Source organism: Saccostrea echinata, unplaced genomic scaffold (assembly GCF_033153115.1).
Source record: "Saccostrea echinata isolate AGI-Se365-2 ecotype Australia unplaced genomic scaffold, CSIRO_AGI_Sech_v1 ptg000004l, whole genome shotgun sequence".
In the NCBI taxonomy this organism is placed as follows: Eukaryota; Metazoa; Mollusca; class Bivalvia; order Ostreida; family Ostreidae; genus Saccostrea; species Saccostrea echinata.
Genome location: NW_026889753.1, coordinates 228,741 through 256,498, shown reverse-complemented (window position 1 = coordinate 256,498; position 27,758 = coordinate 228,741). Strand labels below are relative to the sequence as shown.

Genomic DNA, 27,758 nt, shown 5'->3' with positions numbered 1-27,758 from the left:
CCCATTATGGCCCCACCCTATCCCCGGGGGTCGTCATTAAAACGAACTTGAATCTACACTACCTGAAGATGCTTTCTTATCCAATTTAGCTAGTCGGCTGTTTAAGAGCTGTTATACTCATACGTTTCTGTAGTTTGTGAATTTTCAGACTTTAAAGAAAATTTACTTACTTGACTTACTTGATTCAAACCCAAATTAAACAATAATTGAAAGTGATTATGAATTCAACAAGTCGTCAAAATTATGACCAGATGAAAACTGTGATAAAACTATTAACATACAACTTCGGTAAACAGTGCTTTTTATTCCAATAAAGAAAAAATATTTGATATTGGAGTAAAATGAGGAGATAAATTATGCATATGTTAAATATGTAAAGTATATTTCAGAATAGTTACTTTACAGACATATTTACATCCAACATCCTCTAAGAAAAAAAAGGTGTTAAACATGACATGTTAAGAAAAAAATTTAAAAAATAAAATATTTGCATAAAACATTGTTGTAAATAATTGCCATCCCTAAAAATTAATATCGAAACAAAACAAAAAATAATAATAAAATAAAATACACACAGACACTTTGAAAATTGTATGGAGACATTATACATGTAGGAAGCCACGTTTAGATAGTTAGCTACCTGAAAACTCAGTTTATCTCTTTTATGTGAATTATCTTTGATAAGAGGAACGATTTCAACCGGTACATATACACAGGATTTTTATTTTTTGACATCATGCATTATAAATAAACTCCTTGTTTTTTTTTTATTAAGGTCTGACGACACGTTCCACTTACACCTGTTTTTGAATCTCTTCGAGATATACGAAAATTATTTAAAATTATTATCATCTTCTGATTTTAAAACTGTTTTGAAAATGTCAAAAAATATAAATCAACCAAAAACTGGGATATCAGCAATTACGTGATTTTGAAAAATATTGTATCTATAAAGAAATACATCCTCTGGAGTCTTTCACAAATGCCTTGTAATGTACCTCAATGTTCTTGTTTATGTAGCAATGCTCCATTCAGAAATTCTTGGGAAAATTACATATTTGTGAGGAATGCGTCGTTTGGCCTTAAAAGCAATCGAATTCATCGTTAAGTTAATTGTTCCAATATCATATCTGGTTAAAAATCATTACTACGTTGGATACTTTCACACACTTACACATACATACATGTCCAGCACTAAAACAGAGTTAATGTTTTTTATTTATGACTTCGTTATAAGAGGGAGGTTCGTTGATGTGAGGTGAATTTGGTGCAGCGGGAGGGAGAAATTGTTGCCCCGATGGATACCCATAAGACCCTGCGATAACAGGTGCGCTTGGTTGCGGATAGCTCTGGAAAGGAGGGGATGTCTGCGGTGGCTGACTGTATCCCTGTTGACTTTGACCCTGAGCCCAAGGCTGATGCACTGAAAGAAATCATAAAATTCTTTAAAATATTCCTTTTATATAATGAAATATAATTAATATTTGATCTTTTCTAAATAGAAACTAAAGATTAAATTAGCATGTAGATTCATAATTCAAGATTAGCCTAGTGGAGAAAATGTCAGTACAGCTACATCCACATTTAAACATAATAAAGGGCATGAACCTGCATACGAATTTTTACCCTATTTTTCATTCGTTAAGAAATAAAAAACAGAAAAAAATCAATTTATAAATGTACTATCTATAATTCCGTTTCAACTTTTTTTGCAATTTATATGTGTAGACAAGATTTCATATAGCTTGAACGAGGCCGAGTCCAATTATTTTTACCCTAGATATTTTTGAATGAAATTCTACTATCATATTACTTGCTTTAGATTAAAAAAAATCGATATTCTTAGAGGGGAAATCTCAAAAGTTGTCAAATTTTACTATGGGACTTCGTTGGAAAAGCTCTAATTATAACATTCTTTCCCATATTTTTCTTGTACATGTATTTCTGCCCTAGCGATTTCTTTTTCAGTCAAATACATGAAAGTTATTGTAAAAAAGTCACCAAATTGTGAAAGTTCAAAAAAGTAGACTATCTGGGTTGGTCTAGGAATTATTACAAAGTTTATTTTTTTTCAATATCCAGTACCTCTAAATTTGCTATTATTGCAGTATAAATCGGCGCAGTTGAATTATTTTAATAAAAAACAATAATGTTTAGATTGCTGGTATGTTTATAATGACGTTCTGTCAATAGGTTGTAGTAAAATGTCCATGGACGTCTTGAATACACTCGTAAGCGAGTCGTGCGTCATTCTTCAGCGTCATATATTTCTTACAAAACCGGACATCAGTTATGTCATTAAACAGGTCTAGGCGATTTCCAAATATGGAAATCAAGAACAATAACCCTGAATTGCTATAAATACACAGAATAAACAAGGTGCTAATCCTTCTGACCAATCAGATAACGGAATTTAGACAAACCCATGAGCAAATGAATAAAGCACGTGGCTTTAAAGTTTTTTGCTCAAAAGATTTTTAGAACAAACTTTTTGTAAACTTTTGCACATAATTTACGAATGATACAGTATACATGTATATGACAATTCTACCGTGAACGAACACGACTTGAAAGAATAAATTCTAAGTGGGATTAAAAATCTGTCACCACGAGGTAGCAATCTCAAAAGTTTAACTTGTGCTAAGAAATTTAATATAAATACGGCAGATTTTCAATTTTTAGAGCCTGACATGAAAATGTTTTTCTATGGGTTTCTATGGGAACATAACAGTCTTAATTATTTCCTGAGTATTTATTACAAAATCGTTAATGCATTTTCTGGTATGCGAGGTAAGATATGGTGATAAAAAACATTCATGAACATTCCCTTTTCTCCACGTTTTTCACCTTTCCTTATGTCAATTTAAGGGGATGAAGGACACATGGTCACATGACTCTGTTTATCTACGTCATAGTCTCCGTTTATACAAGTGCAAAACGTGTAAAGCATCAGTTCTTGTATAATTTTTTGACAATTTTTTTTTAACTTTTATTACCATTTTATATAAAAAAAAAAAATAAGAAAAGTTTTAACATTCTTGTAAACATTAAAAAATTATGAAAAAGATTGATCCACTCCTCTGTTTCCCTAAACTGCGCGTCCAACAAGTCGGTGACGTCATACACGATCTGTTAGTACAACAAGATCATACTCGGTGAACACAGGGGTGGTATTATTATGTAAAAACAGGTCATAATCAGTATATGATGAAATATTTTGAGAAACGGGGAAACAAAAATTATTTTTGCATGGCTGATGACGGAAATCTTATGTAGGTATATCTTATTTCGCCTATTTAGCTTACGTGTGACGTCATACTTGGTTTTTCCCGTACTCGAGAAATGTAACATGACACGTTTTTGTCATGCTTATGTCCTCTTTAACGATGTCCTGTGAAATAATGAGGTCTCAGCTTCATCATTCGAAATATTTACAGTTAATCAATAATTTGAAGGATTTGCATTTCAACGTAAATTAAAAAATATTGAATGATAGAATTTTTTGTAAATTAGGTTTTTTTTTATTGTTAAAGTTGTCTTAATAAGTGCGTAATTTTCACTATTCAGATGCAGTGTGATAGACAAAACTTGCTTTTTCGAATTTTAAATCCTAGTTATACTCTGAAATATTTTAAATGATACATATCCACTATAATATTTTTTATATATGCTTAAAAAATCCCATTATGGACAGAGTAATGAGCCCGGAAACATGGAGAATGAAAATTCCATTTAGAGACTGTAGGGCATAGTATTTGTCAATCAATATCTCCAAAATAAGGCAAGAAACCTAATGATATAACTGCTTTAAGATATGTGGGACATACTTAATTAGAAATATACAAAATATGAAAAAAATTGAATGACTATTTTTTCAGCTCAAGGTCCTTCTCCTCCTTAAAGTGTATATAACATGGTTTTCGGCGCTTATGAAACCCGTGTAATTTTAAAACTACATGTAGTCTGAACGATGAATACTTGTGTACAGTATATCTATACGCATGAAAACTATGCGTTATCGATGAAAATCGGACGTCAAAGCAAAATTATATTTACCAACATAGTGTAAGTTCTGGTAAATGTTATAACTGTACTTGACGATGTGATCTATTCCTCCGTAAACGATCTCATTGTTATTACATGCATTATTTTTTTTTCTTTTCCAAGATGAAAATGTCAAGTTTGTTCACAGTAAATATGTGGGGAATACCTTATTCTTCCAAACTTTTCATCTTACTTCTAAAGATTTCTTTTCAAAAAATCTTTTTGATGAACAAAAAAGCACGTGTTCTCTTTTTGTCCCTTTGAAATATGTTTTAGGTGTTTAAAATGCTGTTTTCTGATTGGGCAGAAAAATATTTACGTGTTTATGATGTATATTTATAGCAACTTTCAGTTTTCGTTCTTGACTTCCATATTTGGAAATCGTCCAGACCTGCGGTTTTTCCTGTATTGTCCTGAAAGAAATTTTTCAGACCCATAGACGTTACAGATAATGTTAACTTTGTATCAAAATCACAATACTAAGGAAAGGTGTAAACACTAACAAAAAAATACTATAGTTAACTATAGTTACATGTAACTATATAGTGATAACTTTGACACTATGAAAACTTTGATTTACTATAGTGATAACTTTGACACTTTGATTTAATATAGTGATAACTATGAAAACTTTGATTTACTAAAGTGATCAATATGAAAACTTTGATTTACTATTGTGAAAACTTTGACTTACTATAGTGATAACTTTGATTTACTTTAGTTAGTAAACTATTATAGTATTTTTTTGTTAGGGAAGTCACACCTACGACTGCACAAAGTCATGCACACTCAAATTAGTCTTGGTCTCATTTTAAGTACTAGTCAGAAATTTCTTATGTTTTCCAGGCGTTTTTTCAAGATTTTGATATTTGATATGCCAGGAAAACGCCAGAACCAGCGCCCTTATGAAAAGTGGAAATTTCGCCGCCCCAAACGTCTCGATTTTCGATACTTGCAAATAGAATTAAAAGTCACACTCACAATTTATCAATAGCACAATGCTTCTACATGTAGTTCTCACCAATATCGCTTAAAAGAAAATTTCTCTCCACATTCCGATTCAGGTCTCACAAGTTTCAAAATGCACAAAATCAAAAGAAACGTCGACAGTTATATAAAATGTTTTCAGACACTTTATATCATAATGGAACAATAAAAGCGATATTGGTATGTGTAAGTACTAGAGGCATTGTACTGATGATAGGATGTGAGTTACACATTTAATTCGGTTCGCATGTGTCGAAAATCAATCCGAGAATTTCCACTTTTCATTATGGCGCCGGTTATGACTTTTTTTAGGTCACCTGTGTTACTCAGGTGACCTATTTTATGGGTCATTTCATGGGTCAGGGGTTCAGGTCTTAGGGCGGGGCTCTTTTGATTGTATAGTAAAATTGCATCAATTCTTTGAAATCGTCTTCTCTGTTCCTGGGTATTAAATAAACTAACTTAGCGATAGTTATGATGAACATGTTTGCTTTTTCCAAAATTGTGAATTTCATGGTCCCAGGGTCAGGTGTTCTGGTGTTAGGGCGGGGCTATATTGATGTTATAGGGAGCATGCATAAATTCTTACAAAATTTACTTACTTTATTTAATGTATAATACAAAAAGTACTTTCATAATTTTAATGAACAGGTAAACTTAGAAATAATAGATGAATAAAAATGAGACAAAAATAACTTATCGTTTTAAATGTTCTTCAAAGGCCATGAGAGGCCAATGTGAGAAGTAATAATATGGGGTTAAAAAATAGACATTTTGTTAATAGTCCCCATGGTAATAGTGATAAATGGGAGACAGATAGATAGTAGACAAATTATTTTGTTGATCCTAATCATACTTTTTTTCTTGCTTTTGGTCAACAAAGCTCCATTTATCAGTTTATGGATCCTCTTAATTGTCGTATTGTACTCAGGTGACCATTAAGGCCCTTGGGCCTCTTGTCTTGTCACGTCAAATATCAAAAGCATGGAAAAACCCTGGGAAACGTCAAATATTTCGGACTAGTTAAGTACTATGTACGGGTACCTGAAAATTTTACAAAGTTACTCTCAGTTTTGATATTATTCAACTTTTATTGGGATCAACACTCGGATTACAGAATAAACTAAATGTAAATGAATAGAACACTACTTAAATGCATCGACTTGAATGTAAAATAATAAATGTATTACCTGGTTGATATAAGGTTACACCAGGTTGTTGATTTCTGTTAAAAACAACCGTTCCTCCCCGGTTTTGCAGCTCACGTGCTCTTTTCATACGTATACAGCATACTAAAGTGAGTACTAAAGCCAGCAAGCTCAGCACAAGGACAGGCATTATTATCGAAATCGCAGATAAATCTGTTTCAAAAAATAATGATCTTAATAATTATATTAAGTTCAGTTTTTTATCAGTTGAAAATATAGCAATAAAATTTCAGTTGGAGATTATAAGCTTTTTTCTTTTACTTTATTTGATATTTGAGGAATAAAGAAAAGGAAAACATGAAATAGTATAGATATATGAAAAGCAGATTTGGGAATACTAACTAGAGCTGTAACCCTGTTTTTCACTCCCACTATAAACAGTGTAGACAACTTCTGTGTTTTTCTTGGTTTCATCTGCCTCTATACGAATGTATAGTAACTCAAATGTACAAAATACTGGTATTTCGTCAACTGTGTCCCGACAATCATAAGTCTGGAAAATATCAGGTAGACTTTATATAATTTATCTAATTGTTCATTTTTTAAAAAAAAGAAATCCCATTAAAACAAAGCTTACACTAAAACAAACCTATCATAGTGATCATGATGAACTTGTTTCGGTTGCTGGATATGACCTACATTTTGCAGTTTACACTGAACAAATTAATTAAAAGTTCTTGGAGCAGGTACATTGCCAAGACAACTGCAAGTATAAGTCCTATCTGGACCAAACATTCAAGATGATACATCTACATGTATGGATGCACATCACTAGCTTGGTTTAGGTGCTGGATATTAATTAACTACATTTTTCAGATGGGTAACAGGTTGAAATTCTTTTGAGCAGGTCCAGTCTCAAGTAACTTTAAGATTATCTATACCAAACAGGTATGGATGATGCAGATTTTCTTCGGATGCTATATCTGACTTACCTTTTCCGAATGAACTACCTTGACCAAATTAGCATGAAGGTGGACAGAATTAGATTTGCTGGATCCGACTTAACTTTTCTAAATGATTGACGAGATTCAATTTTTTGAGTAGGTCTTTTCTAAGAAACTATAAGCCCTAACTGAATCAAACTTACAGGGATGATGCATCTAGAGATGCACATTACCAGACTTGCTTCGGATGATGGATCTGACCTACATTTTTCACATGAGTGACAAGAATAAAGTTTTTGAAGCGCTTCCATTCCCAAGTTACTTTTAGCCCTATCTGGACCAATGCATCGATTATGCATGTAGGGATGGACAATACCAACATTGTTTTGGATGCTGGATCTGACCTACATTTTCCAGATGCCTGAACAGGTTAACGTTTTTGGAGCAGGTCTATTCCAAAAGTAAATATATGTCCTACGTTATACACTTATTGTATGATCGTGAGGGAAATATGAAGATTTATTCAGCCAACAAAAATCATATTCCCCTAAGGCTTCGCCCGAGGGGAATATGATATTTCTTGGCTGAATAAATCTTAATGTTTCCCGAACATTCACGCAATAAATTGTTTATTATCCCGAAACAAGCAATAACTTTAAAAATAACTTAAATTTTCAAATTCTGAACCGCTCTTAAATTTACTTTCAATTTTAACGTATAGTGTTACTGAAACAATTAGCAGAAGTCCGTCAGCAATTTTGTGACGTCTAAGTACTCTCAGGAGTTTTCGTTCAGCGAACGATAACTCTTGCGGGAAATTGCACTAGGTCTCCGAATAGGTTGAATATGATGAAAAGCATAAAGACGACAGGGAAATATGAAGTTTTATGGCCCTGTCACGTGATAATCTAGAACAAATCAGATAATGCGTTGTATAGAATAATTAGAATGAAGTATAATAAAAAGCACTACTTCGTGCTCGTTCGATATGCTTTCTCTAAGGTCTATACATCTAGGGATTGACCTCATCAAAAGGCTATAATTGTATATTCTTGCATGTTGATCTTGGTATGCACACTATCTAGTAAAATTTGGTGTGAGATTTGTCTTGCTAATAACATTCCTTGAGATGATCTTCGTAATCTTTGTTTACCATGTTTTTTCTGCAATGATTGATCAAATATTCCTGTCCCACGAGTGAAATAAATTCCATATTCCTCTACAAAACATTGAATTTTCTGTTTAGTACATTTTCTTTGATTTTCTCTTTGACTCGGTCTTTTAGTAAACAGGGTGTCATAGGCTGTGACGTCATAGTTGAGCGGTTGAAACGTCATTGATAGCTAAGCGACTGCGAGATTGAAAAGGGTTGTAAACATGGATTTTTAACAACATATATTTGGAGAAACCTTGGCAGTTTTAGTCTTTGTCAGGATGGTTCATTTACTCTAACTAAAAACAGGCCAGTTTTTTAAACACTACATTCGTGATGGGAAGGAAAATCTCGAGTTTTGCAACACTTCTGATATTCTCATACTGTGGGAATACAATTTTGATATCCTTTCACACTGTGCCAGAATATCACTTTTATTTAATAAATAAATTACAGTATTTCACTGTTGAAAATGTAATAAACCATGTTATCATAGTCTGATTTTTCCTCCAATATTCTGTGTTTAAATATAAATGGAGTAGAAGGATATTTTAAAGGAATCAGGGTCCTCTCGTCTAAAACTTGTGTTCGACATATTTATCGTGAAAGATTTATCCCAGGGTTTTAAAATTTGTATGATATTTACTTGGTATTCAAAATTCGTTTACATGGAATTAGTAAAATAAGTTATTAATAGCATCATTCAACCCTTGTAGTCGTGTATTAACCTTGTTTTTCGCATTGGCTGCTTTTTTTCAGCTAGTATTAAATCAACTAACCAGCTGTTGAGTAGTACATGGAAAACATGTTTAAATACAGATCAACATACATTGTATTTCAAACCATTACATATACATAAATTTCATGCTCCAGAATTTCTGTAAAAGAGCTGATATATTAGGTTTTCTGTGAAAGAACAATGATATAAGTGAAATAGCATAAAAAATGCGTTCCTTTTCAAATATTCTTAGTTTTTCCTAAACATTTTTTAAAATAAATGTATACGAGTCGTTTCATTGTGAAGTCGGTCAAATTTTATCACTTACGTGTAATTTATAAAATCGGAAGAAGGTATTTTTACTTCATTTTTACATAGTTTAATTCTGATTGTAACGCACCATTTGATTGGATAAAACATTTACTTTATATCGTATAAATTGGGTTGCCTACGTCACAATGACTTGCTTCAAAAACGTATCGATCCGCCTGACGTTACATTTAAATTTTGTACAATTTGAAGTCATTTTTTAAGGGCAATAATCTTTTTGTTTCTTAAACTAAATGAATGAAAATTAAATTATAAGGAATGAAACTACATGTAATATCTACCCAATTCATACGGTATAAAGTGGGTTGGAACAGTTTATGCTTTTTTCTAAACCGCTGGTGAAGAAAAGCAAGGTCATAATGTCAGGTGAGCGTTGTGGTCATGGACCTGCTGTTTCTATTCAGATTTACGTTATGTTTATCAAGAAAATGTTATCTTGCATTGAAAATTCAATGAAAAAATTATTTATATTGCTCATGATTTATTGGCAACACGATAAGATGAAAGCATACATGTACGTATAACTACAGACGCTGGTCTTAAACCCTTACACGTAACTATATTATGTACGTAGGCAGCAAACATGTCCAAGGAGAGACTATGAAAGCTGAAATTCAACTTATTTAAAGTGTAGCAGAAAAAGGCACGTCATGTAGATGAGTACAGTCTATGTTATCTTCAAAAATGTATAATGAACAAAATCTTTCGATCCTCATTAAATGAATCAATCCCCTTAAATAAAAATAGTACTTACTCGAGCTGGGGTTCCTCTGTTGCTACCTGCCCTGTATACAAGTTTTTGAGGACATTGAAGTTTGTACTCTTCTACTCTGACACACGATTCCCTGCTCAGTTTATCCACGTCGTCCCAACCATTGAATGACATGTCTCGACAAATGCTGCTACTTTCCTCGCCGGTATGAATGACCTTGAAACTCTCTCTTGGTGTGGGATTAAACGGCCCATAACATCTGTCATCCTCAAAGGTCACTATCAAATATAAAACAGAAGAATTAATGTCCAGTTTCCAAGTATATTAACACGAAAATTCTAACGTCATCCTTTTTAAATAATATTGTTTACTAACATGTATGGATCATTTAAAATGAAATGATAAATATGAATGTTAGACAGTATTATTTTAGTGTTATTTAGAAGTGAACCTGCTCCAAAAACTTTAACCTGTCTACTCATCCAAATAATGTAGGTCAAATCCAGTATCCGAAGCAAGTGTGGTAGTGCCCATCCATAGATGCATCATCCATGTAAATTTGGTCCAGTTAGGGTCTCTAGCTACATGTAGTTACTTAGAAATGGGCTTGATCTTAAAACTTTAACCGGGAAGCCAACTCCGCTGCCAACGCCGGGGTATAGCATATTAAGCTCATCGAGGTGAGCTAAAAATCATCATCATAAATTTTACATTTTTATCGTTAAAGCGATAAAGCTATATTCTGTTTTCTGCATGTTGCATATAAGCTTCATCATAGATCTAAAGCTGGTCTATTGTTTTGTCGTATATATCTAATATATAGTTAACAAGTGAAATAGCACTCTTCTATTTACTAATTATCGATTCTTTGCATCTGACAGCTATTTTCTAATAATATATAAAAGGCCATGATTTCTCTTGTCTTTAATAATTAATCTAACAAGCATTCTGAGAGTATTGCATTAGCAATACTTGTCCCCTACCGGCAAGTATAATCTGGCTCCCGTAAAAAAGAAAATGCCATAATTCCGTGTAAAATCATTGAAGCGGAACGAAATGCAAACTTGATCTATAATATGTGCAAGCATTTAGATAAAAAACTTGATCTTCAATATGTGCAAGCAGTTTGAGATAAAAAGTGTGGAAAACCCCTCAAAATTGAAAAGGTCGTAATTCCGTCAAAAATCAATGAAGCGGAACGAAATGCAAACTTCAAGATACACTCACATACTAAAAATCAGATCAATATCAGCAAGCGTATAGGAAAAAAGTGAGGAAAACCAAGTGGGACAGACGGAAGAACAGACAGCTAGACGGATGGACAGACGCAGAGGAAACCTAGAGTCCCTATAGTTAGGGGACTAATAAGATACAGTGCACAAATGCACAAAAAGGGGAAGTTTCTCAGGGAATAGAGTTTTCTTGTTGGGCTACATATTATAAAATATGGGGTTTGGTATTTTGGGAGGAATCAAGTTTAAAGCCGTCCGAATTTCACCGATCTGTATCAAGATTCTGTCAGATCCACAATAAATGTTTAAACACTGTTTGGACTCGGACTCTGTTTACTTTTTACTGAAATAGTACAGCCTGAGTGTCGATCGTGCGAAATATTTTTTCGTTTTTCTTTCTTTTTGGTTTAATGTCCTTCACTCATACTGAGATGCCACCTATTGCGGGTGGAGGGCTGCAGATTTAGACCTGTACTAAGCACCTATAGCCTTTGCGCAGTGATGGATTTTTTCGTGCCAGCACCTACTGCGACACGGGACCTCGGTTTATACGGTCTCATCCGAAGGACCGTCTCCACGTCTCGCAGTGTATTCGAACCCGCGACGTAAGGATCAACTCCTTACTCCGCGTCTCTAGAGCTAACGCTCTAACCTCTGGAAAATATACACGTTTTATTGCTCGCTTGAAGAACTCGTGAGTTCCCTGATGATTTCGCTCACGGATTCGCGTTCATTTCTAGATATGAGTGTTATAAAAGAGATTTGAAACAAACTCCGACCGGCGTTTTAACTTTTTAATATGGAACTGACATGTAAGTGTGCTCGGGACGGCTGTCCAAAAAAAAAACAAACCAAAATTCAACAGTATATATAACAATGATGGTGGGGCATGTGTAAAAATGATAAATGGAGATAAATAGATAGAAGGATAAAAGTTTTGACACTTAAGTAAACCGTTAACGTAATTTAGAATCAGGATATCGTCTATTTGATGTTATTTTTCTGAAGATAATTTAACCTGCAGTTATTAAACGATGACAGGTGTTTAACCCAGTTGTCATGGATCACTTGAAATCGCCGGTGTTTTAATTGAATTAAGATTAGGAGTCGCAAATTCAGTGAAGATTATAATTTGAAAAGTTCAGGATTTTAAAAAGAGTTAATGTTCTTAAAACATTAACTTACTGTTGGAAATATAACAAAATCTCAAACAGTTTTTTTTCATCGTGATACTACATTGTTAATATGTATACAGGTTTTTTTTCGTTCAATGTAATGACATTCATCTCCTAAAATGTTAGCGGAACAAAGATCAATTTAATTGATCTCTGTCATCTTTGTCAACTACACCCAAACGAACCTTTCTGTGATTCTCAAGTTTGTTTGTTTTCAAAAGTTTGTTTGTTTATTGTTTAACGTCCCTCTCGAGAATCTTTCACTCATATGGAGACGCCATCATTTGCCGGTGGAGAGCTGCAAATTTTGTCCTATACTCGGCACTTACGGCCATTGAGCAGTGAGGGATCTTTTTCGTGCCAGCACCTACTGCGACACGGGGCCTCGGTTTATACGGTCTCATCCGAAGGATCGGTCTCCACGTCCCACAGTGGGATTCGAACCCGCGACGTAAGAATCAACTCCTTACTCCGCGGCTCCAGAGCGAACGCTCTAACCACTGCGCCACGCGGGCGACCCTTTCTAAAGTCCTTTGGAAGATAAACTAAATGTTTTCCAAAACAAGGTTCTAATTTAACTCAGGTATGATTTAGGGTTTTCGAAATATTGAAAGTACTGGCATAACAATTCTGCTTAAAGTGGTCAATTTATCTAGTTTTTTTTTAAATACCAATTTTGACACCATTTACTTTGGAGAATACTGTTGCAGCCATAACTCAGACATTCTACAATCATTTAGTGTTCTCAACATTATTTCTACATTACCATTTAGACTGTATTAATATATGTTCTCTAAGTTTCAATAACAATTTAAATAAAAGAGAAATTTTGTCTTCATTACCAAAAACACTACATACAAGTTTATGCCAAAACCCACTATCTCTGCACTTAATAAATATTTCTACTGGGTATTTATCCCATTCGTCATATAAAACATGATTTGGGGTAGACCTTTTCATATTTAAAACTGTTATGTAAAAAAAAAGTTTCTATGACACTAGTGTCAAGGCCCAACTTCACAACCATAAATATGGATACATTGACAACAACAGGAACAATACTGCAAATTTCAGCTGAATATCTATTAAAGTCAAATCTAAACATTTTACTTTCTGAAGCATACTGAACATACTAGCTTTCTTAATTTTTATATAACCAAGTAGCTTAGTTTATAGTTAATGAATCGTAAGTTTTAGGTTTATTAAAATTAACAACCTTTGATTTAGATGCATTCACTTGCAACTTCCAAGATTTACATGTACAATACAAAAACATTGCATTTATTTATATCAGCTAATCTAGAGAGTTATCGTTACTGAGCAAGATCTCTTGGTTTGAAGTTAATTTTTTTTCCACGCGAATTTCCTCGTCATTCACAATATTTCCATGAATTTAAATAAAGGAAATTTTTGAGCAATTTAAGTTTTTAACATATGATAAAACTTCGATATTTACATCTACTTACATGTACGTGTTGAAAAACACTGCAAATCCGGGAGAAAAACATAGACACAAATCACTGACAAGTAAAACTTCATTGTTTCTAATAACCAAAAAATATATTTTAAACCGATGAATCATTAAATACTTCACTTAAATCCAGCAACATATTGTGATATTCATGATATCAAAAACAAGGCACTAATTCAGGCTAAGTTAACTTTGCTCGTATATATATAGCGCTATTATTAAGCTAGCTGCAATAATGTAGCCCTCTCCCCCTTTTTTTTTTTTTTTTTTTTTGGGAGAGGGCTACAACTCCTTAGGATCTCCGTAATGGTGCAAGTGCGGGAGTGATTCACTCCCGCACGGATTTCGGCTTAAATTATCAGCAAATGGCTATTTAATTAACATTTCTTACCTGAACTCCAAAAATGTAGTTATGCAAAACATAAATCAATCCAAACATACACAGAACAATCCTTATATCGGTTATTTTTCGTGTGTGTCAACATCACAACTTGAATTTATCCGCCATGTTTACTGACCTTGATCGATTTTATTTTGGGACAGCCAATGAGACTAGGGATCTCTAGGGAGCGGATCTCTGTAGGAATTACCTTATTTTAGGCATAAATATCGCTGTTTACGAAAAAATGTCACATGGAATAGTTTTATTTATCAATATTTAGTGATACCATACAGCACAATCATTTAGTAACCCCGAAAATCTACTTTACAAAGTAATTTATAATTTTCAAACGCAAGTCTCAGTGCATCACGCGAGAACTGTCATGGCTTTTGATGAGAGCGACTGGTAAACAAGCAGATTTATTTTATCTGGTTTTCGCGTTTAACGGGCTATGTTGTTGACAGTGAATAAAAATTTCACCTTTTTAGAAGTAAGTTGAATGTAAAAACAATTTATTTTGCCTGCAGTCGCCCGTATTTAAAAAATATATTTGCACCATTACAGAGATGCTGTGGAATTGTAGCCCTCTCCAGAAAATATCAGATTAAAAAAAATCGGAGAGGGCTACATTATTGCAGCTATTATTAAGCTTGCGACCTTGATGTAAACAAACAGAGTTACCGTTCATGAGTCTGAGAACTTAATCACGGTAGGTATTTTATTTGTCCATCCTTTTGATGTGACCTCTGCAGACTTAAGATTTAGGTGTTTAGGCAAAAAATAAAATATATAACATATTTTTTGTCAGCTTTAATACACTTTTCAGCCTTTTAATTAAAATGTCACTTAAAATCTGCACAGGACCATGGCTATATACAACAAAGACAAGAGGTTTTGGGCCGCCTTGAGATCCCAATTAGGTCCAGGGCGATGCCCCCGGAAGCTGAAGAATTTTTCGCATATTTGAAAGCATACTTTGAGTATCCAGAAAATGCTGATCTCACCACTAAATTTTATAATTTCTATACTTGTTGGAATTTAGGGGCAAAGCACCCCCCCCCCCCCCGAAGCTGGTGAGTTTTCAGTTTTTTAAACAGCTAGAATTAATGTGGATTTACAGTAAATTTCCTTAGATTTCATCATTGAAAATGCAGATTTTATCATGAAATTTTGATAAAGTAGAAAAAGAATTCCCTGTTTAATTTTCATTCAGCGAGTTGTGTGCCCTCTTTCACATAAATGTATTATGTTCTGAAAAATTGAATTTTACAGTACTATTTCACAATCATGATTTTATTTAGATAAATTATTCTAAGTTAACCAGGTACACTAAGTTGGAATATCATCCATTTTGTATAACCATGGTCAAGTTATGGATTGATATCGTCTTTAAATTTTATAACAACATGAACAATGTTCATGTATTGCAAAGTAAATTGAGAATGATGTGTACAATGTATATCGCATATGACATGTATGATAATAACATAAAAAGATATGAAAACAGAGAAAATAATCATTCATACAAAGAAAAATACAAGCCATCTATTTTCTTTTTAATTCAAAGGCTTCTTTTATTATTCTTCTCTTTTGAATTTTTCTCCCTATTCTTTTTTTATTTCTATTTAAAAAAAAAAAAACAATAAAAAGAAAAGAATAGGGAAGAAAATTATGTGTAAGTCCTTGTGTACGCCTAGCTACGCCCCTGATAAGCCAAACTATCGAATTGTTAATCCAAATGTGTGATTACAATTTATTTACATTTCATGATGTTAATTCCTTTGATACTTTCATATATTTCATACTTTCATATAAGAGCTTGTTGAAATGGTTGCAAATCCAATTATCTGTCAGGAAGATATAAAGAATCGTACCAGAAACAAGATCTCATATCAAATGAAACTTCTCACGGGAATTTACTTTTAAAGTAAGTAATAAAACCAAAAATTCAAATATTTATCAGACAAAACAAAATCGTAAGAAATAATAGAATATGAAATCTTTGTGAATTGGGGAACATAGAAGATGAACTCCATTTTGTTTTAAAATGTCCACAAAGTAATACATTAAGACAAAAATACATTAAAAAAAGTTACTATACATGTATTTCTAAGACCAAGTGTCTTCAAATTGGTACAGTTACTTAGTGCACAGAATGTTTAAGAATTATGCAATTTAGGAAAAGTTTTGCAATTAGCTAATGCAAGGAGAGCATTGCCTTTTAACAGTTTAACCAATCTATGAATTACTGAAAATATCATGACGTTCTACAGCTGTATATTGTACATGTTGGATGTTAATCTCAACATTTTATGTACTAACATCAGTGTAAAATGTACGAGGGTTGTTCGGAAACTTCGTGGACTATGCCAATCTTCGTTATACTATCTTCAAGAAATTTAAAATGAGCACATTATGATATGTAAAAATATTTATTTTGTTTAAGTGTGAAGTTTCATTCCATGTGATTTGATAGAATTCATGTTATATAATTTTAAAATCAACACGTTTTGTACCTACGGAGCAAACTCAACAACAATGTAACGTCAAAAACATACCGACATGAGGTTCTCAAGAATACTATCCCTATACATTTCACACAGTATTGCCCAATACCAGTGCACTCATTCAAAACGTTTCTCCACCACCTGAAATCTATTTTGCTAACAATTGTTCTACTAGCATTATTTTGTTTGTCAATATTATATTTTTTTCACTGCATAAGTATGCTTTCACAAGATCAGCATCTGTAAAGCGCCAAACTCTTAGCATGACACTACTAACTTTCAATGTTTTTGATAAGAATTTTATAGATAATCCGTTTTCTTAGAGATCACCATCGTCTAAGCAGTGTAGTCTCTCATTCAAATACCCCTTGTACCATGTACACACACATGCATTGCTCGCTTTTGACATATTTCCTACTACCTCCGGCATTTTCAGAGTTTTTTCTGGAGTTTTCCAGAGTACAACACAAAATTGTATGGTTAACTGCTGCTCCGTGACGTTCTACGACGTCATCTTTTTTGCGCTTTTTCAATGAGGACTACCTATTTTCTGAAACTGATTTCTTTTCAACGAAGCAAAATATTAAGTCATAATATGGAATCAGAAACGATGAAACAATTCTTAATTTGAACTTGTAGAATTTTTCCGTTTGTGTGTCATTTTACAGAGGATTTGACTTCAGACATTATTTAGTTTCTTGATTGTAAATTACAAAATTTTGACCTGCTCCGTGATCCGATTTTTGCATTTTATAAGTCTAAATCAGTTTGAAGTAAATCACGATATTTTAAAATTTTTTAATACACATCATTTGAATTTACTGTTGAATGTTTCTTCCAAATTTGGAAAAAATATGACGTTAATTAAAAAAGTTATGACGGTAGTCCACGAACTTTCCGAACAACCCTCGTATATGATTGTAAATATTGTCTAAGAGATGTATGTCTCTTGATTTTAATAAACTGAATTGAAATAAAAGCTCCAAGTGAACAGTACGCACACAACACCATGCATTTACCTGAACGTCAATAAACAATGACCACGTGACAGAAACTCTGTTTTCCCAAGGTTAGGCCATACCAAGTTTTTTCTCTGTTTAGCGTCCATCCATCTTTCAAAAACCTACCTACCTACTCGCAAAAACCACACAAGCCAAAAAATAAAACACCTGCAGCCTTAAAAACCATAAAAATGATATAATTTTTACGATTTTATTTCATGAATCTATTTTTCTGGAAGAAAGGTACTTACGTCTATTCTTTAGCAAACTCAAGGTATTCTAAAATGTTTAAAACACACCTATTATTACATATTATACACAAATATTTAAAGAAATTGTGAGAATTCAAGTATTTAAACCAAAATGATCAATTTCAGGACTCCTGATTTTTTTTTTTTTTTCTGATATTGGATGTCTAAAACCAAGGCGCACGCAGACGCTAAACATAGAAAAAACTTGGAATGGCCTTACTGAAAAAAAAAATTTGTCAAACCAAATCCACTTTTTGGCGCAAACCACTTTTAATTGACACAATGCAAGGAACAGTTCCGTAAAGTTTAGGATAGATTGGCTGGACATTTCAGAGAAAAATGAAATTCTGACATTTTCGTGTTTGTTTTCCTTGACAAAAGTGGTCATTTTGAAAATTTTAAATTGTGGAAAACACAACTAGAGTTGGTGTTTTTCATTTCTGTGCCTAGTATTTACTTAGAATGTTGAAACCATTTTCGAAAATCATATACACCATAGGTATAACATTTTTAACAATTTATTGTCCGACTGCAGTTTGGGTAGCATAAAAATCTGGAGGGCTTGTAAATAAATTTCGGAATAACCTCAAAAATACCTTGTTCAATAAACATATGCAAATATATCTATCTATCTATCTATCTATATATATATACGAGGATTGATAGAAAAGTTCGCGGACACGTTGATTTACGGAAAATAAATTGTAAACGTTGAAGAATGACGCATGTCTAATTAAATTCTTATCTTTTGTTCATTAGTATGTAAGACATCATGTCCATTTACTAAAATTTTGAATTTACTGCTTGGTCATAGGATTCACGGTGCAATCACTTGACGTTTTATGACTTTAGATGACGCGACAACCTGATTCCAGACCTGTGAAGCTTTTTCACAGTTCTAACAATCTTTGGGGTTTAGCCTATACTATTTTTCATTAACTTATGAAAAATGCATGTTCAATCAAACATATTAATTTTAGATTAAATCTATGGTGAAAAACTTTACTGGAGAATACATAAGTAAGAGTTATATTTTTTTAAAGATTTTGAAAAAAATTAATTTACTTTTGAAATAAAAACGTAAACATAGCTTATTTCACACTAGTATCTAAACAAGCCTGTAACTGTTACATAAACATAACCTTTTGTGAAAAGTTTGTGAACATATTAAATTTGTTTTACATTATAGAATGCCTGTACATGATAGAGAGTATTTTTTTACACAACATATAAAATCTACTTTAACTTAGTAGGACCATCTCTCAATCTTCACCGAAAAATATTAAAAAAATGTATTATATATTTCCGTAAAATAACTTATTATAAGTTAAAAATATATGTACATGTAATAAAAAAATAAATGTAAGTAAAATGGATACATTCTTTTTAAAAGAACATATCTTATATTTGGTAATACATAAATTTAGAAAAGTCAACAAAATAATAATAATATTCATACAAGATATGCATGTAAAGGTTTAATTATATTTCAATGGCAGTAATATAGTAAGTAAGTAAATAAATACATTTCATAATGGACTAATTGTGATATGTGTACATTTTATTTTTGTGCATACGAAATACGGTCTAAATACAATAGCTCCTGGTTTACATTACATACGGTCCTTAGGACCTACATGTATATGTCACTTTAACATATATAATAATATATATGCATATACATGAGAAAAGGCTAATGAAATTATATTGACTTGTACAAATATCTTTGTCTTATCGAATAGAATAAATTTCTAAACTTTGCAATTTGCAGGCTATTTTTCATATAAGTGTTCAAATTATCAGATTCATCAACATTTTTGTTTATGTTTATAATATGAAAGAAATTGTTTCTGATGTTTTCAAACAATCTGCTGCAGCAATGAAATAAAAAATGTTTTTCATCCTCATCTGATCCATCATTATATAAAATACAATAACATTCTCGTGGGGGTTCGTTTCGGTATCAACCAGTTTCAATACGGAGGGGTAGGATCCCACATCCTAAATAAGATCGGTGCCATTACTGAGCTTTCTTGTTTGTTCATATTCATTGTTATTCAAGGTTCAATTTTAAAGTTAATATATTTGAATGTCACAAATGTTCTCAATTTAGGTAAAGACGATAATTTCAATTTCCACACTTCTTCACAGAAATTAAAAAAAAATTGATTTGACTTGATTTATATTACAAATACGTAGATAATCATAATAATAGCACATATACATGTATTTATTTCTATAACATTTCTTTCATTTATGAACATCACGTTCCATTGTTTTGGTAACTCCAGAGGAAAACTTTTTTAGGGAGACGGATCAATCTGTTCCGTCTGATTATGCATCATCCAACGCCAACCATCCAATTTCACTGTTCAATGTGATTGCAGGAGCGTATCTGTATAGGCTAAGAAATAGCACATAGCACGATTTTGTACAACTTCTGAAAAATGGTATGATTTGAATCCCCCAAACCCCGGGAACAAGATGGAAATAGTGTTTCAAATGTACTGAAACCTTATATAAATATTGACTGCAGTTACTTAAATAATGCAGTAATTTTGTCAAGACAATTAATGTACTATCATGTGTTCAAGCAACCAGGCAGTCACTTAAATACAACCTGGTTAAATTATCACAAATGCATATTTAACATTATAACTTATTGCAACATAATTTCATAGCAAATGATTTTAAAAACATAACAATATGTTAAGTGATTAAAAAACATCAGTTTGATTTAAATTTATACATAGGTGATTCGTCCTTATGTTTTATCTTATGTTAAAACAATACTGAATTCGGATTATTTACGGGTTGTACAAGTGTTGTTGGATTACTACATTGGATTATTAATACAAACTTTATATCAAACATATTGCTTAGTGACCTCATCATAAGGTGGGGGTACGTTGATGTCATTTCCATACTGTTCTAATTTCGTAGAATCTGAAATATTAGATGAGATAAAATGTTGTCTGGGTGGGTAAACATTGTCCTCACGCGTGGTTGGTGCGGTATGTTGAGGATAGCTCTGAAATTGATATGTGTCTGGTGGCAAATTCTTTCCTTGTCTAGGCAAAGGCTCTCCTGGACGCATGTCCCTGTTTACAGATGAAGAAGACGCTTCCTGATCACATGATTGATGGACTGGAAAATTTATATCAATATTTATTACTTCTCGTATTTCGTTCCATATATAGGATAAATCTCTTTGTATGAACAATTATTTGTGAAAATAGCAATTATGTTTTTAATCAAGAGCATCTACCAAATTGAGCTCTTATCAATTCGACAGTAATGAAATCAAATATTTGTTGAAAGACATATATCTACATGTATATGAATAAGGAGTTACCCGGATGATAATGGTGAATATGAATCTGAGGCTGTTGATTTCGATTGAATGCAATCGTCCCTCTTTGATTCTGAAGCTCACGAGCTTTTTTCATGCGTACACAACACACTGAAGCACAGATTACACCCAGCAGGCCTAGACTTACGATAGTGGGTACAACCCATCCTACTCCTCTCTCTGTCGAAATACAAAATCATAGAGTATTTATTAAAATATACTAATAGATAAGCTTTCCAATTCAAAATACGAGTACTACATGTTGGACAGATTAGAAATGACTACTTAGCGAAAATCGTTGTCAAATTTGCTTTTAATGGAGGTCACCGGAAGCTCTAACTAACATTTAAGGGATGGGGTATGCATAAATTAATGTTCTTCATTACAATGATCTCAAATAGAAGACTCACCCCTTTCATATGATGGTTTTTCTCTCCCACTATAAACAGTGTATACAACTTCTGTGTTTTTCATAGCTTCCTCTGTCTGTATCCGGATGTATAGTAGCTCAAACGTACAAAATACTGGAATTACGTCTGCAGTGTCATAACAATCGAATATCTGAAAGAAATATTCCATTTTACTGACTCTTCTATGCTTCTCCAAAAAAAACCAAACAAAAATACAATTATAAAAAAAGTACAATTTCAGTAGAGAAAAGGAGAAAGTTTTTCACACTTGCCTTCACTGGTTTTGCTCTGTTGGAGTCTGTCCTGTATACAAACTTTTGAGAACAATCCAGTTTGACACTGTTCACTTTTACACATGACTCCCTACGACGAGAGTCGGCATAGTCCCAACCACTGAATGACATATCTCTACAAATACCACTACTGTCTAGGCCTTTATGAATCACCGTAAAATTTTCTCTTGGTGAGGGATGAAAAGGCCCAAAACATCTATCATCTTCAAACGTCACTAGAAATGTACAAAAGAATATCTAAAACATATGTAGATCTAGATATGCCAAAGTCTTATATTTATCAGAAATAAGTTTATGGCAATAGTTATAATATCTGGGCACTAACCCGATATATTATTTTTCAAATGATTACTCGGTGAATCTTGTCATCTCATATACCATGCGTCATAAGGATATTTTAAAATTACTGTAGGTCACAATAACCTACATTTTAATTTTATGGAAGTCTCCAAAACGACTTAAATGCCTCATTGAGCGCGTAGGAATCATCCCTTAAAATTCGATTAAAAATACTCATATTTTGGACAACTTTTGATTTTAAACCATTTTTCGGTGAACATGGCATGACTTTAAGCACTTTTTTAGGCTCTATAAACGGGTGCGTATCATTACCGCTGCATTTTCAAAATTGGCATTACCGATACAAAAAGGGATATATTACCGCTACATTTAAAAGTATACATTACCGCTACATTACCTCTTCCGTTAGCCAGCGGCTTATGAATGTACAGATTGATTTAAAGTACATGTACACCCATAAGACCTGTTTCCCCACCAATGAGAGGTGAAAGTAAGACTTTGGGCAGAATCTTGTTTTTTTTTCAATTTTTATCTAAAATCTATTTTATTTAACAAAACATTTTAGAAAGTGTTAAAACCGAGCTCCGTTCATGGATAAAACACACAGTCTTTGCATAATTGGTAGAGCTTTGAAGGCCATTTGCTTGACGTACTGCTGTCTGGAAATCTCTTATATGAATTATAATGAGTTGAACTTATATTCCGGGTCATTGCTGGCTGATTCGATATGTAGCAGTAATGAGCTGTGATCGGCAATAGTCTTATTGATAAAATGTAGCAGTAATGATCACCCGAAATTTCGAAAAAATGTAGCAGTAATGAGTTGAAATTTTTCGCAATGTAGCGGTAATGTTGACCTCCCCTATAAACATTTTAAAATGAAAAAAGGCATCCTTTTTAAGTACTTTCGGTGGACAATGAAAGTGACAGCAACAAAAACGAAACACACATGTCACTTTTACAACTCACGATCTATCACTCCTGAAAGAAGATGGGTGAACAAGGCGTGCAGAATGCCTATAGCTTCAGATATTTAAAAAAATATATTCAATATGAGAATTAAGTATTTAAAGTAAAGTTCTCATTATTGAAATTTATGAAGTTATAATCAACAAAACTTTTCTGAGGAAAAAAGATCTCGGAAAAAAATTATTCTTTTATGAAAAAAATAAAATTGTATTCGTGGGATTCGAACCCCTATCAATAAAAATCATTATGCTTTGAGACTAACACGCTAACCACTACGCTACACAGCTCCTGATGAATTGTGGCATTTAAGTCATATTTGTGATATCACCCTTGACTTAATGGACTTCAAGTATTTCTCGGAAAGATGCGAATGCTTTGTCATAAAAGTGTATTTTTAAGGTATAGTGGGTCTTTGCTCCATGTTTTTGTAAACCAAAAAATGTATATTTTTATGCAAACTTTTAGGATTAACTTTCAAAAATATGGAGCAAAGACCCACTCATATCGAAAAATTTTGTTAAAGTATGAGAAAATGATCCTTTTTGTCCTCTTTATGTGTGTATGCTCTTTCGTAGGCAAATAATTTCAGTCTTTGTGAGATTTTTGTAAATTGTAGAGATTTTACATAAAGTATACTTTAATAATAGATGAAATATCGAAGAAAATTTTTATATAAATGAGATTTTATTTTTCACTTCATGTTTGTCGCACTATAGGCACTTCGCTCGCCTTGTTCACCCATCTTCTTTCAAGACTTACCTTTATCCGTTTTAAAGAAAACGCGTGAAAAACTTTCATTTAAATTTAAAAAAAAAAAATATATAAATTTCAAGTCTACTTGATTTCCAATCTTTTCTAAAAATTTCTGAAAATCTTTCCAGATTATGATGTTATAGAGTATTGAAGTCCGCGTTCATCCGCTATGGGACACACCCTAAGGACAAATCGCATCAATATAGAAGCAGAAAGTATATATATACACACAGTAATAATTATTGAAGTTTTTGATACGCATCAAAATGCCATCACAGATTTTATGTTGTCTCAATTTAATTTCCTCCCATATTTAAATTAAGGGACCACGCCAATTATCCCTCGAATTTCGAAGAGGCAACTCAACCCGTTGTATCTTAAGTATTTTTAATACCAACAAATGAACAATTTTTACACTTCAAAAAAAACAAAAAACAAAAAACAAATAGAAAATCACATAAGGGTGAATTCACCATGCATCAGACACCCTCGTTATTTATTGAAAAAATATCCATAAAAACCGATTTTTTTGAAATGAGTAAGAATTCACCATGGATCGCACAATATTCACCATGCATCGGACAAACGGTATTTGAACTGGAAAAATGTCAAACCTTTATCTCATTGCTTTAAAATTAGTGATATAGAAATATTTTGATCTTTTATTTAAACATTAACCTTCTCATTAAAATTGATTGACTATGTCAATCCACAAATATGGAGAGATTTTAAGTGCATCACATCACATTAGAATGGCTTTACAATGCAAGTTACATGTATATGGCAACTCGGGCCTTTGTCTCGAGTTATCATCTTCTAATTTGTAGAAATAAATTGAGTCCATTTCTAGTCGTAAATATCGATAACTTGTATTTTCCCTGGAAATTTAGAGTTTTTATTTTCTATTTCCGCAAAAAAAAGCTGTCAGTTGGGGTCTTTATGAGAATGGTCCAAGCGATTACCTATGCATCGGAAAGTGTCCGATGCATGGTTAATTTGTGTCCGATGTACGGTGAAATAAACATACTAGTAAATAACAACTCTTTAAAAAAATTATATAAATATTAAAGTGAAATTTTTGGAAAATTTTTGTAAAATTATCAATCATTGACAAATTCAACTGACTGGTTTCGTGAAATCTAATAAAAAGAACGACAACTCAAAAAATTTGCATAATCATAAAATTCAGTCTACTCCCTTTTGATGATGTAAAATAGGACTTAACTTCAAGGCCATTTTCGTGGTATTGATCACAACATGATAATAAATATCGGCATCATTTAAAACTTTTAATCTTCAGCTTAAAGACAGAAGCAAGTAAAAACATGGAGAGACTCAGGTTTAATGAAAGTTTATAGCTTAAAGTTGTCCGAAGCAAGGTATGTGTCCGATGCATGGTTAACTACCCTTACCAAAAATATTGCCTTCCTGCAAACATTTGCTGCAAGTCTGCAGCAAACATTACTGCAAGCTTGCTGCAATGAAGCTAAAGAAACCATGACAGCCTATACAAAGCCTTTGTGCTTGCAGCAAGTTTGCGGCAAGTATGCAGCAAGCCTGCAGCAAACATTTTACCATGCAAATGAAGTTTGCTGCAAGTCAGCAGCAAACACTGGATTTTCCAAATATGGAAACCTTGCTGCAAGCTTGCTGCAAACATTGCCGCAAGCTTGCGGTAAACATTGCTGCAAGCTTGCGGCAAACATTGCTGCTAAGTAGCGGCAAGCAATATAATTAATGTTTTGGCACATTCCTGCATACAAGCAGCAAGTTCGCAGAAAGCCTTTGTCCTGACCTTAATCTGTTAATTATAGAGAAAATCCACCACATGCGTCTGAAATGATGCAAGCTAGTTTCTGAAGTGTTGATAGTCTCTCTTTATGTTCCTAGACAATTTTCACAAACTATTCTTCATAAAAATATTTTTTTTTTTGACATGTACAGAAAATTAAAAACCTTTGCACATTATTTAACAATAAAATTGTACATTTAAACATTTATAATAATTGATTTGGAACCTTAAATACATTTAAAGAAACATACAAATGTAATATTAAAATAAAGATTATATTAAAATAAAGATTAAAGTTCATAAATAGATTAAGTTTTGACCTAGCAAGTACATGTTACTTAAACATGCTTTAAAGAGATAATTGTTTCATATTAAAATAAACAAAATCAGATCTTACCAATTAGATTTGTGTATGCCAATGTACACCTACATCCAGAATTATGCTTTTGTAATCATTCAACATGTTCAAAATGGTAAATATTCCTAACAAAATACTGAAACATCTACACTTCAATTCAAACATTTCAAAATGGCGAATTCTGTGTTGACCCCAGTACAATCTGCATTTCATTGGCTGATTTGACTTGTTTACTGTTCTTGCGAACTTCCTGCAAACATTCAATTTGTTAAATGTTTCCTGCAAACTTGCTGCGAACAACAGATTGGCGTGTATGTTTCTTGCAATGTTCCTGCAAACATGTTGAGTTCCTGCGAATTTGCTGCAAGCTTACAGCAATTGCTGCAATGTTTGCCGCAAGATCGCAGCTAGCGGCAATCATCTGCGAACAAGAAAATTTTCTTCCTGCGAACAATTTTGTTTGCTGCAAACTTGCAGCAGACTTGCTGCAGGTCTGCAGCAAACATAACAGTTTGGTAAGGGTAACCCTAGGTACATTAGATTAGAATTTAATTATCCATCTTCATGATCTTAGGGAAAGATTTAGGAATTCATGTATTTTAAAAAAATAATTTACATATTTGTAAAATGCCTAAAGCAGTCCAAAAGGTAGGAACCATCCACACTATAATCTTAGTTCAAATGGTAGATATATTATATAATTTAGATCATTTTTTTTTTCAAAACCAGAATCTCACTTGCAATTAAATTATATGAAATGAATGCTCTACATGCAGTCTGAAGATTCCTGACAACCAAAATCTGGACTAAATTATCAAAATTTTTATAATTGTACAATACATAGAAATCATATTTGTATTAAGTAGTATTCCCATATTAACTTAATAAGCTATAACTTTATTAGTAAAAATATGAAAAATGTGGAGTTGTCGTTAGTAACTAAATATCTCTTATCTCGAATTTCCTCATCGTTATATTTTTTTCAGGAAATCATAGAATATAAGGTCTATAATGAAACTCTGTATTATATGCATGTTCATTGGTAATTATTTTCGAAACAGTTTTTAACTTACATGATCGTGTGGAGAGTGATTTCGAGTCCCAAATAAAATAGAAAACACAGCACAATGATAAACAGTATTTCATTGTTCCAGTAAAGTGCATTAAAATTCTTCGGGCGCTTTGATAATTATCTTTGTCTTTATAATCATTTCAAGTTAACTTGTGCCAAATGTCCATAAAAACGTTATTCTACGCCAGTACGGAAAATCTGCGAACAACCGAGGCCTACAGCCCTGATGTAAACAAACAGAGTTATCGTTCATGTCATTTTGTGGGCGCGGATCTTGAGGAAATCATCCTTTTCACATATTGTTTTAACCTGTTTATATTTTGTTCATATATACTTAAGAATGCCACACATGTCCAATCCATTTTTATGCAAAATAAACACAAATTTATGAATGTGTACAGAAC

General features: G+C 32.7%; 2 protein-coding genes across 2 annotated transcripts; both read right to left on the bottom strand.

Moving 5' to 3' along the window:
• Positions 1 to 288: 288 nt before the first annotated feature.
• LOC133179350 (uncharacterized) lies at positions 289 to 14,132 on the bottom strand. Its single transcript, XM_061314128.1, has 5 exons — positions 13,910 to 14,132; positions 10,079 to 10,314; positions 6,582 to 6,732; positions 6,222 to 6,392; positions 289 to 1,423 (listed from the first exon to the last, which is right to left on the bottom strand). Exons 1-5 carry the CDS (start codon positions 13,980 to 13,982, stop codon positions 1,206 to 1,208), a joined length of 849 nt encoding a protein of 282 aa, XP_061170112.1. The 5' UTR covers positions 13,983 to 14,132; the 3' UTR covers positions 289 to 1,205.
• A 6,586-nt stretch (positions 14,133 to 20,718) lies between these two features.
• LOC133179349 (uncharacterized) lies at positions 20,719 to 27,551 on the bottom strand. Its single transcript, XM_061314127.1, has 5 exons — positions 27,356 to 27,551; positions 22,090 to 22,325; positions 21,818 to 21,968; positions 21,411 to 21,587; positions 20,719 to 21,202 (listed from the first exon to the last, which is right to left on the bottom strand). Exons 1-5 carry the CDS (start codon positions 27,444 to 27,446, stop codon positions 20,922 to 20,924), a joined length of 936 nt encoding a protein of 311 aa, XP_061170111.1. The 5' UTR covers positions 27,447 to 27,551; the 3' UTR covers positions 20,719 to 20,921.
• Between the last annotated feature and the right edge of the window lie 207 nt (positions 27,552 to 27,758).

What these genes read in the sequence shown, in the direction of transcription:
- LOC133179350 (XM_061314128.1), bottom strand. Translation starts at nt 13,982, where the DNA reads ATGAAGTTTTACTTGTCAGTGATTTGTGTCTATGTTTTTCTCCCGGAT. An exon ending in GTGTTTTTCAACACGTACAT is followed by an intron (nt 10,315 to 13,909) that starts GTAAGTAGATGT and finishes TATATTTGATAG; the next exon opens with TGACCTTTGAGGATGACAGA. An exon ending in TGTAACCTTATATCAACCAG is followed by an intron (nt 1,424 to 6,221) that starts GTAATACATTTA and finishes GATTTCTTTCAG; the next exon opens with TGCATCAGCCTTGGGCTCAG.
- LOC133179349 (XM_061314127.1), bottom strand. Translation starts at nt 27,446, where the DNA reads ATGCACTTTACTGGAACAATGAAATACTGTTTATCATTGTGCTGTGTT. An exon ending in ACAGAGCAAAACCAGTGAAG is followed by an intron (nt 21,969 to 22,089) that starts GCAAGTGTGAAA and finishes TATTTCTTTCAG; the next exon opens with ATATTCGATTGTTATGACAC. An exon ending in AAAACCATCATATGAAAGGG is followed by an intron (nt 21,588 to 21,817) that starts GTGAGTCTTCTA and finishes GTATTTCGACAG; the next exon opens with AGAGAGGAGTAGGATGGGTT.